This window comes from Apteryx mantelli, chromosome 1 (assembly GCF_036417845.1).
Source record: "Apteryx mantelli isolate bAptMan1 chromosome 1, bAptMan1.hap1, whole genome shotgun sequence".
Taxonomy (NCBI): Eukaryota; Metazoa; Chordata; class Aves; order Apterygiformes; family Apterygidae; genus Apteryx; species Apteryx mantelli.
In genome coordinates, this window is record NC_089978.1 from 182,248,056 (window position 1) to 182,262,252 (window position 14,197).

The following is a 14,197-nucleotide window of genomic DNA, read 5'->3' on the forward strand; positions in this document are numbered from 1 at the left end:
ACAGAAATTGTGTATGTGTTCCCTGATAACACAGTATGTACTTATTCAGCACAACCCAGATCAGCTGCAGACTTGCCGTATTTCACAGAAAACCAATTACACAGAATTACAATCCCTTTTCTTTAGACTTTTAGTCTAGTAAAGTATTCAAATGTTGAATCATTGTTTTTTAGTGAGCTGAGTGTTTGAAAACCTCCCTCTCTTTTGCTTGTATTTTTCCAAAATAAAGCAACTAGTAAATTCTGAAGAATCATATGAAAGGACAAAGTGGTGCAAAACTCCCCAAAACAATTGAATAGAAGGAAGTGCTCGTCACTGACTTTTTTCCCCTGTGAAGGCACATTTCCTTCCTAGCCTTCGCTTCACTTATCTGAGGTGTTTTTTTTAAGAGAAGCATGGGGAGTTGCTAGATGGAAAATGGATTCCTTATTTCACGTCCTGATTTTTACCTGTCTTGCTTTGACAATCGCAGGTAAGTGTCTCTCCCCACTTCTCCTCCGCTCTATTGCTCTTTCTGCCACCGAGCAGAGCCCTCCAGGGTGGCGGGGGACTTACAAAAACTGAGTTTCTTCTTTGATTGAGTTTATAAAAGAGGAACGGGGGACAGGGCCGACATAGCCAGTTCTGTTTAGATTTCTTTCCACAGGAAAATAAACTGTCTCGTTATATGCTGGATATACCTCTCTTTTTTTTAAGACGGTATCCTACTAGACAATCCAGGAGCTAAGGTTTGGGACAAGCTCTTCGAAGGAGAGATTCCTATTTTTTTCTTCCTATTCTGTGAAATTCCCAGAGTTAGGGGCTTTCTGTAATGCTTAGTTAGAAAATGCCCAGTTTTGTAAAAACTGGTGGGGTGGAATTAAACCAATAGAAATACATGGGGGTTTTAGCACTTTATAGCTAGGGAGGCTGGAAATGCTAGAGTAAGTGAGTGAATTATAAAACGAGAAAAGCTTAAATAAAAGTGGCTGTGAGACTGCATGTGAAATATCTGATTCTGAGTTCTTTAACAAGTACGTATTTTGTGCTGGTAACGTTGGGTTTTTTTGGTGAATAAGTTCTCATTCTGTTCATTTTAGTGTTTTGTGTAAATGTGTAAGTGTAGTGGCACGAAGAATTAATCTGGTGTGAATTAGGATGGTCCCAAAACTAGCAGCTAGGGAGACTGGAGTAAATCCAGTAAGATAAGTTACTTCCTTTCAGTAAAGAGCCTCCATTCCTGTAAAAGCACAGACACCGAGAAGCACACAGATTTGGGAATGTCCTCTTGTATGTATTCTTCACAAACACTATGAGTTTTAATACAACAATTTCCAGGCAGTGAATTATATTGTAAAAAGACTGTGTCATACAACTAAAAAAAGACAGAGAGCTTTTGTCGATCTCTATATGCTTTCAAGCAGGGGAAATGGGGTTTTTAGAAATGGACTTAAAGTCAATAGTTCTTGGCTTTCTTTTATATCCAGTTCATTTTTTTTTCTTCCTTTTTATATACAGTGAAGGTCAAGGTGACCTTTACCAATCATAGCTTGCTTTTTGCATTCTCACTCTTTACATTACCATGAACCAGCACTTGCATCATGTAGTTATAGGGGTTTTTTAATAGGTTCAACACATGGAAATTTTGTGAAAAGTTCACCACTTAGAAAGTGGAAGAGTGATTTATTTGCTGATATATTTTAAATCATAAAGAATTTATTTTATTAAACAACCACATCTAATCTATTTCATTTTGGGGGGAATTTTCCTCTTCCAGAAGGGTTTCTGATTATCCATGTCCAGAAACAGCAGTGTCTTTCAGAAAAGAAAGGAGTCATTATGGAAAAGTGCAATATGACCCATCTCAACCAGCAGTGGAGGTGGACAGCAAATGACAGGCTCCTCCATGTTAAATCTGGCCAGTGCCTGAGCATCTCTACACGCTCTGCCCTGTCGTCTCGCAGCATCATCGTTGATTGCCCCCAGGCAGTCAGGTGGACTTGCCACGAGGAGGACGGGCTCCTGAAGGTGGCCAACAGCTCTCTCTTTCTCACAAAGCAAGGTCAGAAGGTAATGGCCAAGCAGAGTAAGAAATACCTTCATTCATGGATGCAGCTAGGAGCCAGCGAGACAGGAAAACTCGTCTATGTAAATCTGTGCTCCAAGCAAGGTGAGCTACTCCTTTAAAGAAGTATCCTAGAAGTTTTGGTAACAACCATGTCTCTTTTACCCTCAGTCAAGTGTTAAGAATGATGATATTTTATTCATACAGAAAGACATTTTTCATAGCCAAAAGCCGTTAAAGAACCATGAACAGAACAGCTGAGATGAGAGCTGATTTTCTGAGAGATGGTGGTTTTTTTAGTCCAATTTATATTTTCAAGATGTCCCTTCTTTTCTCTACTCCCAGTCTTTGAATCAAAGTGCTTATGTATAAGTTCATCTCACCATTTTTGCATCACTTCCTTTCTTCCCTTTTAAACGGAATTGTGGGTACTAATTCCCAGTAGTTTTTACAAATATGGACTGATACAAGTCCTTCTCCTCCCCATTCATTTTATCACACAAATTCACTTTCCATCTGCCAAGAGCAAAAAGGCATCTGAAAATCAAATATATGCACAATCATTTCTCTAGTTAACCTAAATGCATGATTTAAATGGCCATATGGCTTATGCATTTGAGTGTTTACACAGTGTCACTCTGCCCTTGGGTAGAATATATATGAGAACATTCAAAATTCTCAGAATAATGAACTGAAACAAAAATCTCAGAAATGCTTGCAATAACACTTTAAGATGTATGGGTCTGTGCATACACTTCCAGATGCCTTAATACACCTGTGCAGTGATATGTTTATATGCATCTGTAAAAAAAAGGGTAGGTAGAATGTTTTGAATGCTGCTTAATAACTCTTTGCCTGTTCTCCTTTTTGTTAATCCTTCATGACAATCCTGTTGGTATTCTACTCACACACTTTTAAATGGTTCTTCAAGGTAAAGAAGAACAACCTGCACAGTTAAGTTTTTTGGGGGGAACACACAATTTATTCTTGTCTTTACAGGATTTTTCAAAAAGGCTTTTTGATCCTATCCTTTCACATATGACCAAGTTTTCAGGAAGTTTAAAACAACTTCCGTGTTACTTCTAACCTGGGAGTGTTTTAGGCATAACTGGCAGCTGATCCTCCCATTCCTTGTAAGGCTGGATACCAGTTTGGTGAACAAATCTGCACTTGCAGGAATCTACTCACAGCGGCAGGACTACTCACCTGTCTGGAGGTCTGAAAGGGCTGCCTGAAGAATCAAGGAATGGAAAATTGGCCAAGATGCCCTCCCATATATTTTAGGGATTAAAAAAGACCAAAATCATTTGAAATCCTGCATATAGGGGAGGTATGGCTTGTTTATTCAAAGACACCATGACAAGTTAAGGTGAAGTACTCAGGCAGCGTTATTTTCTTTAGCTAGATGCATAAAGTATGGCCTAATGGAGTCAAAGTAAGTTTCTTAATCATCCTCAGAGGAGGAACAGTTTAAGACCAATGAGAACTGAGTAAGACAATTGCCATGGGGTTGTAAAGCACCTTCTCATCTGTTTACTGTGCTCACCCTTTTAATCAATTTACCTTAATTTTCCTGAAATTATCTCTGTATATAGGCCTGTAGATGCCCTTTTAAGCGTTTGACTGTGTCAATCATCTCTTTTCTGACATCTCTGGGAAGCTCTCCTGAGAAATCAGCAGTACATTATGATATACTTAAATGCCTAAGAATTCCAGGCATATAGCAAAGAAGCTCATGAAGACTAGAAGCAGCACAGAGATATGCATTTTTTTAAATACGTTTAATAGTAAGTACTACAGAAGAAAACTAATGCCCCCAGTCCTAGTCCTGATGTCTACACACATGTCAATATTTTTAGTGTTGAATGCCTAAAATTAGTCTTCCAAGCACATCTGTCTAATTTCAATGAAAGCTGAAGTGGATCAGCCTAAAATAACATATTCAGTCTATATTTATATAAGATAGTAAAAACTGAGCAAAGCCTTCAGAGCTGAAATAGCTGCAAGTTTTTCTACTCCTGAATAACAGTCTATTTTAGTGTAATTTACCCTTTGTTTTCACAGTGCTCACAAAAAGTAGTGAGATTTTGGCAAAGAAGTAACTCACTGAATTGCATCCCAATCATCTTATCAGCTCAGATACAGTACAAGCTCCAAACGCAACAACTGCAACTACGTTTTACAGTGAACCTAATTCAAATGCCAAATATGATTGTTCTGAACTTGGGGAAGGTTTGAGCTTGTATTTGGGTTTCAAACTGGCCTACTGAGATGTGTTTTGATACAAATTTTTTTGTTACAATTCTCACCTAACTTACTCTTTGTGAAAGTCAGGATCGGTTTAAATACATATCCCATCTCTGTTCAATCAGAGATCACTTTAAATCTAACAACAGGCAGTCCTTCTCACATAAAAAACAGGCTTTATTCTGGCAGCTGGAGAACTAACATGAAGCAGGGCCAAGTTTGGCAAGGTATTGAGCTCCTCTGAGGTGCTGAGACTTCAGTTTTCATCAAATTCGGTAGGATATTCTGGACAAAGGGAGGAATAGTCTTAGGCCCTCTTTTCAAGGGAGCAAATTCTGAAACACTGAACCAAGAGCAATGTTTCAAGACACCATCCAACAATGTTAACTCTACTGAGCAACACTCTTCACTGTTCTAGAGTCCAACCAAAGCGACCTGGTCAGCTGCTGCAGTGGACTATCTGGCTATTGGGGTCAGGGCTTCTGTAAGTCTAGGAACCAGGAGAAGGTAGAGGAATGGAAACAGGGAGGAGGAAAACATGGGGGAGTTGAAAGGATGGAAGGCAGGATGATGAGGGAGTGGATGGCACTTGAAGGAATGGAGGAAAGGAAACAGGCCTAGGGAGCGAATTAGGGAGTTCACAAGAAAGGAAAACTTCCATTCATTGAAAGACTGCTATGTCTGGACCAGAGGTGAAGTAAATATTGCATGTACACAGATGGGGAATAGCAGGGGAACCTTTAAGAAGCTTAACTTAAACTTACATTATTTGAGGCAGTCTTAAATTAGATAATCAGCAAGCAGTTTGAAGTGTTCTCATAGAAACAGCAGAAGACCTAGATAAAGCGTGGTTTTGCATGTGAAGTATCAGCAGACTTAAGGATTCTCAGGCTCCTATTTTGTATATGGAGGTATTATATATTTGTGTAGGAATGTCACACACAGTAGCTTATATAACTATTATAAAGCACAGACAATGTTAGTTTGGAAGGAGCAAAGATCATTACTATGACTGAAAACATGGCAAATAACATGCCTGCAAATTACAATTGTGGGACAAGCCCCATCTCCTCTTGTGTGTCTGGAAATCACCCAGAGCACTGCTAGCACTAATGCTAGTGTCACTTCTGAGTTGTATAAGCAGTTCTTAAAAGCATCTTTTGTTCTGGGTGCCTTAGTTTGGGTAAAACACACAGAGAACAGAGGCGACGCCATGCGGTACCCTGAATACTCCCAACAGACCTCAAAAATGCTGCAAACCAACAGTTATTCACTGAGGAAAATGGAGAATGATCTCAAATAGGTAGACACAAGCACAAGCCATATGCTGTCGTTATTCGCTTGGATCTAGAGATTACCATGCAGCCTGTAGAGCAGTCTGGACACAGAAAGGGCCATGAACTGTTTTGTAATATGATGCTCTGCATTGCATTTCCCTTCTACCCTATGATAAATAATAGGGATATCTCTTGAAGTGCTTGTAGCTGCAAACTCTCTTTTTTTCCTCAGAGCTGAGGATTTCATGACTAAACCCCATTCAGAGGAGTCTCCTGACTTTGTAAAAGAGAAGGGCTTTATAGCCTACTCTTATGTCAGGTACTTAAGAAGCATGGTGGGATCCACAACAAATATAGCATCTTTTTATCTTTTGTTTTGTCTGCAGTCTAAAATAGACAAAACACTAGATACTACATACAAGCAAAAGACCCATGTGCTATCTGACGTTCAGACTGTTACCTCTGCAGTGTTTCCTCCTTTTCTACCCCAGTCTCTGGCCCTCTACCTGCTCTTTCTCATCACCTACCTTTCACATGGGCTACTCTCTTCCCCTTATCCCATTTTCAGACTGCCTACTTTATATTTGAGCCTGAGCTTACTGGGGTCATGTCTGATTGCTGACACTTCTGTCAACTTCAGTGGGTGAGACGAGGCGTAGAAGAGACCAGAGCAGTGAAGACTCAGAGGGCTGAGGCCTGCTCTGCACCATGCCTACACAGGGCCATGGTAGGGGAAGAGTGCATCTTCCCAGCACTCTTCTTGGGAAAGGGGAAGAGCACCAAAGAAAGGTGGCAGGAGCACAGAAATGACAGCAACTTGCCTACAACAAAACCATTGCTCTTGCCCAGCCAACTTTGTATCTCACCCAGCTCAGGGTAGGAGGGGAGAGTGTCCTCTCCAAGAGTGAGCAATTCTATCTTTTGTGCAGGAGAAGCCTAAGAAGTAGGGTGAGGAGGGGAGTGAGAGATGGGAACCAACAGATATCTTGTCCCAGATGTCAAAATACCTTGTTGGCTCTCTGTTTCTTTTCCCCTTCCCTCCTTCCTTTTCACCCAAAGTAAAAGTTGCAACTCCAAGCTTTGTCAGTCAGCCTGCATCTTTCCACATTCCTTTTTACAGAGGTTTTCTCCATCTTCCTGGGGGAAGGGAGCAGTTCGGATGGAAGGTGCTCCAGACCGGGAGGGGCACAAGATGGACAATGTTGCAGTAGTTAATTAACCACAAGAGGCTCTCAGTAGTCCAAAGGGTCTAATGTCTGCTGTTCATTAAGTGCAGGTCCCTTTGCCTCCTTCTCTGAGTCCCTTTAATTCCAGAGATTTTACTTGTAATGAATATAAACACAAAATCTTAACCCCCACTTTTACATCTATGTTTCAGTAGAAATAGATGCAACTTTGCCACCTGCTGTGCACCCTTTTTCTTTCCCTTCTTACCAGAAGTCCTGCAGCTAAATTATTCATTGCTATCCACAGGGTACTTAGGGATGTGCTTGGGGCACTCACCATGAACCAGTACAGATCATGTGTCTACTACAATGTCTGAGATCAAAACAGTCATGAGACCAGCCACTACTAGCAACCACTGTCTACCTAACAGTCCACGAACATGAACAAGGGCCACTTTCAAATTTTATTAAATATACACTGAAGTGCCTAACAGAAGCTTTTTTTTTAATTATAGGAGATGTTTAAGCATGCATTAGATGTCAAATTCAGTGACCTGAAAATAGCCATTAGCTCTTAACAAGACACAAAGTGTTTCTAATGCATTTACAGAACTAAAAAAGTTTTCCATCTAGGCATGCTGATATTATCTGAAGGATTCTTTTAAATTGCATATACTAGAGATAGCCAAAATGATAAAAAAATTTAATTAAATATCATTTAAAAATTGTAATATGATAACTTAGTCAAAATTGCCAAATTCCAGGAGTTTCAAGGGGCAGCATTGTAGGCATCAAACATAACAGTAGGATATAATGTGCTCTGAAGAGAAAATAAATGTGTCTAGTGGTTTTCTTTGATTAGTCTAAAAAAGTTTGGGGTTTTGTGTGAGACCATAAAGCCTCTGATCTGGAGTGACTCTAGTCACTTGGCTTTCATCATGCTAGCTCAAAGACCACGAAAAAGTATTCTCATCCCAAAATATTCTGCTTCTCCTCTGTCACAGAATAAAGAGCCAGCACATTCCATGTGATCTTATTTGAAGAAACTATTACCTATTTTTGCAATCATGTTAACATCTTCAGGCCTTAATGGATGTCTCTGTCCACACCTTCAATATTAATGACTGCAACAATCTACCCACAGGTTCACAGCTCTTTTTTTTTAAGTGGAGTCTTTGCACATTTCTCCAGCATAAATTAGAATTGTGAGAATCATTATCTTCTTTCCACTGGCAATTTTGAGTTGACCCAAAATTGTTTTTTCCTAAAAACCATTCAGACAAACCTGTTTTGATCTTCCTAAATTATTATTTTAGAGGGTTTTGTAAGTAAAAGAGCTTACTAACATCTATGTGAATCTGTCAAATATTAAAAATGACTTGAATCTTCTTTCATTGATCTAAGCAATAAATGGCTGACCGCTTTTGCTCAGCTGTGCCTGGAATAAGACAGGAATCAATCTCAGATCCTTGGATGTAATTACAAGTCTTTGTACACAATCCAATACCATACTAAGAGGACCCCAAAGATAAATGTGTTTTTACAGTTTGTAAAAAGAAATGGAAAAATCTGCACTGTAGCCCAGGTCTTTTATTTTGGTACATTTTAAAAGTCTCAGTGAGCCATAGCACAGAAAGAACAGAACAAAAATAGGCAGGCTACTTTCAAAGGGAAAAATGTAGTGATATGAACAGCTCCCCAAAGTGACCAAGAGGATGGCTAGTTCTGTTGTATTATTTCATCTTCTGCTGCAAGTGCAAACAAAGATGCCAGTTCCAGGCAACTATACTGATAATTTTCATGAATAAGACTTCTCTCTTTATTTTGTATAGATCTCTATGTGGAGGCTGGAGTAGGCTTCAGCTTCCAGGCGTCTAAGCAGGTGTCTAAAGGAAGGCCCTGATTTAGTTATCTCAGCATAGGTGCTTTCTGCCATTTGAGATGCTCCAGGATATCCCACCTGACCTCTGATTACCTACCCAGAAGGGGTAGGATATAGCTGGGATATAGATCTCCCATAGTTCCTATGTGAGCCTTTAGCAGATGTCTTGAATTCCCTAGAGCATTTCAGATAGCGCTAGATACCTATATTTAGGCAACTGAACCAAGCCCTAGGTGTCTACATAGCAGCTACATTTCTAAGCTCTCTTCAGTAGAGACCTAATCCATGTAGTTAATGAAGTCTAAATAGCTTTCAGTGACAAAAATTAGGTGTCCACTTCAGGGTGAGCTGGGATTATCTGTACTACTATCAGAACTAGACCTGGTGGAGCTAAGCTGTAGGTAGTAGCAGCATGGTTATCTGGGACGCTCTGCTAGCACTAATGCTGAAAGAGCCTTTAGGTGGCTACTTCAGCATGTCGAAAATAAGCAGGTTATAAAAGCAATTTGGGACTAAACTGAAGTTTGGAGCTGTTTTACCTCTGTGACATGAAATACAAACATCACTAAACTCTGCAACATCTCAGATAAGAAAGATATTTTTCTAAAGTAATATACATTTTGCAGCTCTTAAAAACTCTACATTTGCATGGAAAGAAAGGCCACTTAGCAGATTTTGTTCTTCTGTCACACTCATACATACAACAGAAATCTAAATATGATTTTTTTTTTGCAGTCTATTTACAAGAAGTTAGATATCTAAACAGATAATTCATTTTTCCTGCATATACAGAGATCTCCTTAAAACAATCCCTTTTAATTTACAAACTTGCTGTGAGTTAGATCCAGTCTTACACAGTATTTTTTCTTATACAGTAGATAACTGATTCATATACGTTTCACCAGCAGTTCAGCCTCAGTTTTCCGAAACTGGGTGTGCTTTCACTGGGTAGGCAGAATGGTAAGAAGCCAGGAAATTCAGAAAGCTGCACCATGGCAGCTCATCTGAGTTTGAAAGCTCCACTGTAGGATTTGACAACGAAGCAGTGATCACAAGCAGTGTTCTTGCTCCTTGTATATGCAAACCTTACGGATTTCCTTTTCTCGTAAATGGCCTGCTGTTGTGCAGATGGATGCAGTCTGCAGCGCACACCATGGATGAAACGTGCGCTTAGTCATAAGTCATAATTTCTCCTGGGTGTGTTACTGATGATTACAATGATTACAATAGTTCACACACTATATATCATTCAGCCACTAGTGATCAATGTCAGTGTCAGTTCTGTAATTCTGTTCCCATGAAGAGTTTTATGACTGATTTCCAAAGAGACTGCTAGAACAATGTTAAGCACTTCTGAAAAATCCCACTGTGGAGATTTCTGTATACTTTACTGATGTCCAGACAGGAGCTGAGTTTTCCCTCTTTCAAAAGAGATACTAATGTGGAACGCAAGATGTGTAGAAGCCTGTTTGCTTGGGTCCTATAATATGCAGTTTTCTTCTATAAAAGCCTGCTATTTAAGAAAGGATGTGAGCTCTCAGGCTAGGACTATGGTGGCTTTCCTTAGAAAGATACAATAAACCTGGATCCTGCTTTTCTTGAAGTGAGGGCAGATACGGACCTTTTTTGTCCAGTATGGCATACTGCCATGCACAAGCCATTTCCATCCATGGGTCACAGGTAAAAGACTGTCGACAGTCTTTGACCGGAAAGATCCTTTGGCTGGAAACCCAGGTAGCACTGAGCTTGACAAGAGCTGTTCGTTTGTGCTGTGACTGAGGGCTCAGTCGTAATATCTGCCATTGCTGGGGGAACATTGCTGAGAACCTTTCCAGTGGGGACGGAGTCTCCTCTCGGCTCCTGCACCGGGAATACTGGTTACCCCTGGCTGCAGAGTCCCGTCAGCGTCACTGGCAGCACCAGCTTCCCTTTTATGGAGTAGCAGCTTTCCTAAAACACAATTGGTACTGGAATGCAAACATCTTCCTGTTGGAATTGCTGCTATTTGTCTGTAAATAAAGCCAAGTTTTTTTTTTTTTAATGTGTTTTTAAGTTGGGTGTGTAAATCTATATTTAGGCACCTAATGGAGTGGCCTTTTTTCTTAAACGGCTGCTGACCACCCAGGTGTACTTTTTTTAGCCGTGTTTCTAGCAGTAGCCTACTCCCTGCTAGACTTGGAGATATCTGAGAGGCACAGAGCCAGCAGGCCTAAATTCTGTCCAAGTCCTTGTGGCTAGCATTTCTAGTTGGCTACTTTCAGAGACCCCCAGCTAATAGGAGATCCCTAGAAACAGCAACTTACCCGCAATTTAGAGTGAGTGAGTCTGGACTTGTGTCAGCTAAAGGGTTTATTTGAGCAGCTGATGACAGCTGGAGCACGAGGCTGCTGCTGCCAGAGTCTTTCTCTTCCTTTTGATGGGGGCCACAAAGGTGTGTGAGGTAGCACCACCGCAGACTTTGTGCAACAGGCACTCTGCAGGGGAGTCTGCAAATACTGCTGCAACATAATGATGGTTGTGCAGCACTGGAGCAGACCTGGGGGTTAGGCAATATCCTTTACATCGGTGTAAGAGAGGGCAGAATTAGATCCATAGTATTGTTTTCAGTGCCTTGATTTAGAAAAAAAATGTGATCAACATTTTTTGTAATGAAATGAACACTTGAACATTTTTATTCCCAGAGAAGCAAAGTTAGATAAAAGGAAGGGAAATGTTTAATGTGAGTAACATCCCCCCTGCCAAACAAATCTTTTTCAAGAGGACGCAAAGCTGCATACCAGGTGAACACACTGTGCTGTTGAGAGCAGGAAATGCTTTCATGAAAGTGTCACTTACAAGGGCTTACTATCTCATTTTTATTTCTAGATGGAAACAAGAGTACTGCAAGTTTCATTAAATAAACACATTAATGTATATATTTACACATATACAAAAAAAGATAATATTGACTTCATGGGAGCTCACCCACTGATCCTTTGGAAGTAATCACAGGTTGGCCGGCTAAGACATCATAATTACATGCCAAGTAATTACATTTGGAAGCTTCTGCTGCAATTTAACGCAGTCATTAAATTTTTTTTTAGAGGGCTTGTGAGCTCAAATTGTTATAAATGGCAACCAGCCCAGTGGCTCAGCAGCAAAACAAGGTTCTGTCACGCTGGAGACCCCAGTTCAAGGACAGACAAACTATCTTGGGCTGTGAGCCAATACACATTAGCTGTGCTCCAGCAATGGCAGGGCAGCTTTTTGTAAGGAGAAGGGGCCAGTGAGCAATTCCAATTGCTTAGCTGAAATGTGATGCTACCAGATGTAGAGGCCACCACAACTTGAACCCTGCCCTCACAGCCACAAAGAAAGGATATTAAATACATACCAATGGGGAGGAAGAGCCATGAAAATGTGGAGGAAAAATGCGTAGTAAAATCTTTCCTGCACTCTAATTGCAACTTTGGCGTACTCTGAAGGATACGTGACTAAAAAAGCAAATCCACAGTTAAATTTGCAGACGCTTCAGTTAACTGATACGATTGTTAGCTGAACCTTGGAATGACATCAGCCAAGCACTAGTATGTTCTCTGCATGGGACTGCTTTAAAATGTGAGAGGAATGTCCCATGTGGACATAAGGAACTTCATTAACTTGAATAAAATAATACTGTGCTTACACCAACAAAAGGGAGATGAGAATCTGGCCGTGGCACTTACAAGTAGGGGTTTTTTTTGGCCATACAATGCTGAAATTGTATGCTGTTTGATAGAGTAAAGTAAGTGAAAAAGTTATGAGCTAAAACATTGTGCTATCCTTTCTCTTCATTTCGGAATCAATGATGAATTACATTTAAAACAAATGGTATGAATGGTCAGGGAAATTTTTTTTCATGCTTTTGTTTTGCACAAAGTTTGATCTTGATGCACAATACCTGTTTGCACTGAAAATAAAAAACAGAGACCTCAAGGGTGCACTTAAACTACTTAGGAGTCATATCAGCCACATTTATTAGCATCTAAAGAATTGATGATAAAAATGTAAAGGTGATTTTAATTATTTTCCTTTATTTGTCTTAGATCTTCAAGATGCAGAAACTTCTGTATGGAGTACAATAACTACATCCTCCCCTTTTAATGCTATTACGTCTAGGCCTGAAAGTCTGCTTAAGAGTAGCACGCAGACATTCATCAGAGATGTAACTGAACACTTCAGTAAAAATGCCATTGAAAATCTCTATTTTGACTTGAAATCTGCAGTAACAAAGAAACCCTGGATTCTGACAACTACTCTTCAATACTCTAGCACTACAGAGGAGGTAAGGCAGAGGAATTATTGATTGATTTATATCAAGCCTGCTCCACTCTGTGGAACCTGATAGCTATTACAGGTGGACGTTTGGTGGACTGAAAAAAACTAGAGGATTGAACTTTGTTCTTTATTTTAACTGGATACTTTGTTCATTCTGATAATGCCCTTTGCTAAAAATACAGCTGCAGAAAAATTCTGCCTCTTCTCTACAGCATGATCCTGGCATGCACAATGTGTTGTGAAAAATCTCTGACCTAAAAGGGGAAATGCTCAGGATATGTGAGGTGCAGTGGAAAGATCACGGATCTTGCAGGAGACATGGGAGCCTGGGTGTCTGCTCCCAGTGTCTTAGTGTCTGCCACTGGCTTGCTGCATGAGTGAGGTTCTAGCTGTTATTATGCTTTAAGAAACACAGGATGTTTTATGACCTAATTTAGGATACGTGATGTGGGCATTCAGTATCTCCCCGTCAGCTCCCAGTCTTCTTTTTGGGTGGGCAAGGCACAGTTAAGTGATTTGAGAGTGAATCTGTTATCATCACCTGCAAAATGTGCACGGGCAGCCAGAGCTGAAGTCCACAGGACATTGTTGGTCTCTTTATAGCTATCAGCACGTGGTGGTCTAGAAGTAAGAGCCCCTAACTTGTGTGTGGCTTCTTGTCAAGGAGACCACACTGCTCTCAAAATATGGGTGTAGGCAAATACATTGTTTTAGTCATTACTTTGGCTGTCAGTGTAATGGTGAATGAGACTAAGAAATATGTTTTGTATTTGGGAGGAGTGTGGACAGAGCAGTCTTTAAGGGGAGCTGCTACATACCCTTGGTTACCCTAAAGAAATCTTGTACCATCTGGTACGAACAACATTGCTAGAGCCTGGCTCAGAAAGGGAAAAGGAGAAGCAGTGTCACCCTGGGCTGCGTTGACCCAAATAACCAACTTGAAGGTTTAGGGAACCTGCCACTGCTATCCTAGTGCTGACCAAAAGGGACTGAGCTGATGACAGACACGCTGCACCTTGTTCAACAGCTGATGGATGGTTCTGTGTTAAAATATGATTATTCTGGCTTGGTGCAGGCAGCCTGAGCTAATTTCCCCATGCCCTCCGTTCATGTGCGTACCTCCTGCACAGAATGCCTGTCTCCTCCAAATGGAAATGTTCTACAAAAGCAACTATTACCCAAATTGCCTCCAGCACTGCTACTAAATAGCCTCACCAGTGCCAGAGAAAAGGCACTGTCTGAACTGAGAGCTACTGCTGTTCCTACCCCAGTTCATCTACCGATT

General features: G+C 40.5%; 1 protein-coding gene across 1 annotated transcript; it reads left to right on the forward strand.

Moving 5' to 3' along the window:
* Positions 1 to 412: 412 nt before the first annotated feature.
* LOC136992243 (uncharacterized) lies at positions 413 to 13,154 on the forward strand. The gene is made up of 4 exons (XM_067297500.1): positions 413 to 472; positions 1,757 to 2,149; positions 12,681 to 12,919; positions 13,095 to 13,154. Exons 1-4 carry the CDS (start codon positions 418 to 420, stop codon positions 13,152 to 13,154), a joined length of 747 nt encoding a protein of 248 aa, XP_067153601.1. The 5' UTR covers positions 413 to 417.
* The last annotated feature ends 1,043 nt before the right edge of the window (positions 13,155 to 14,197 follow it).

What these genes read in the sequence shown, in the direction of transcription:
- LOC136992243 (XM_067297500.1), top strand. Translation starts at nt 418, where the DNA reads ATGGATTCCTTATTTCACGTCCTGATTTTTACCTGTCTTGCTTTGACA. An exon ending in TCTTGCTTTGACAATCGCAG is followed by an intron (nt 473 to 1,756) that starts GTAAGTGTCTCT and finishes TTCCTCTTCCAG; the next exon opens with AAGGGTTTCTGATTATCCAT. An exon ending in ACTCTAGCACTACAGAGGAG is followed by an intron (nt 12,920 to 13,094) that starts GTAAGGCAGAGG and finishes CTAAAAATACAG; the next exon opens with CTGCAGAAAAATTCTGCCTC.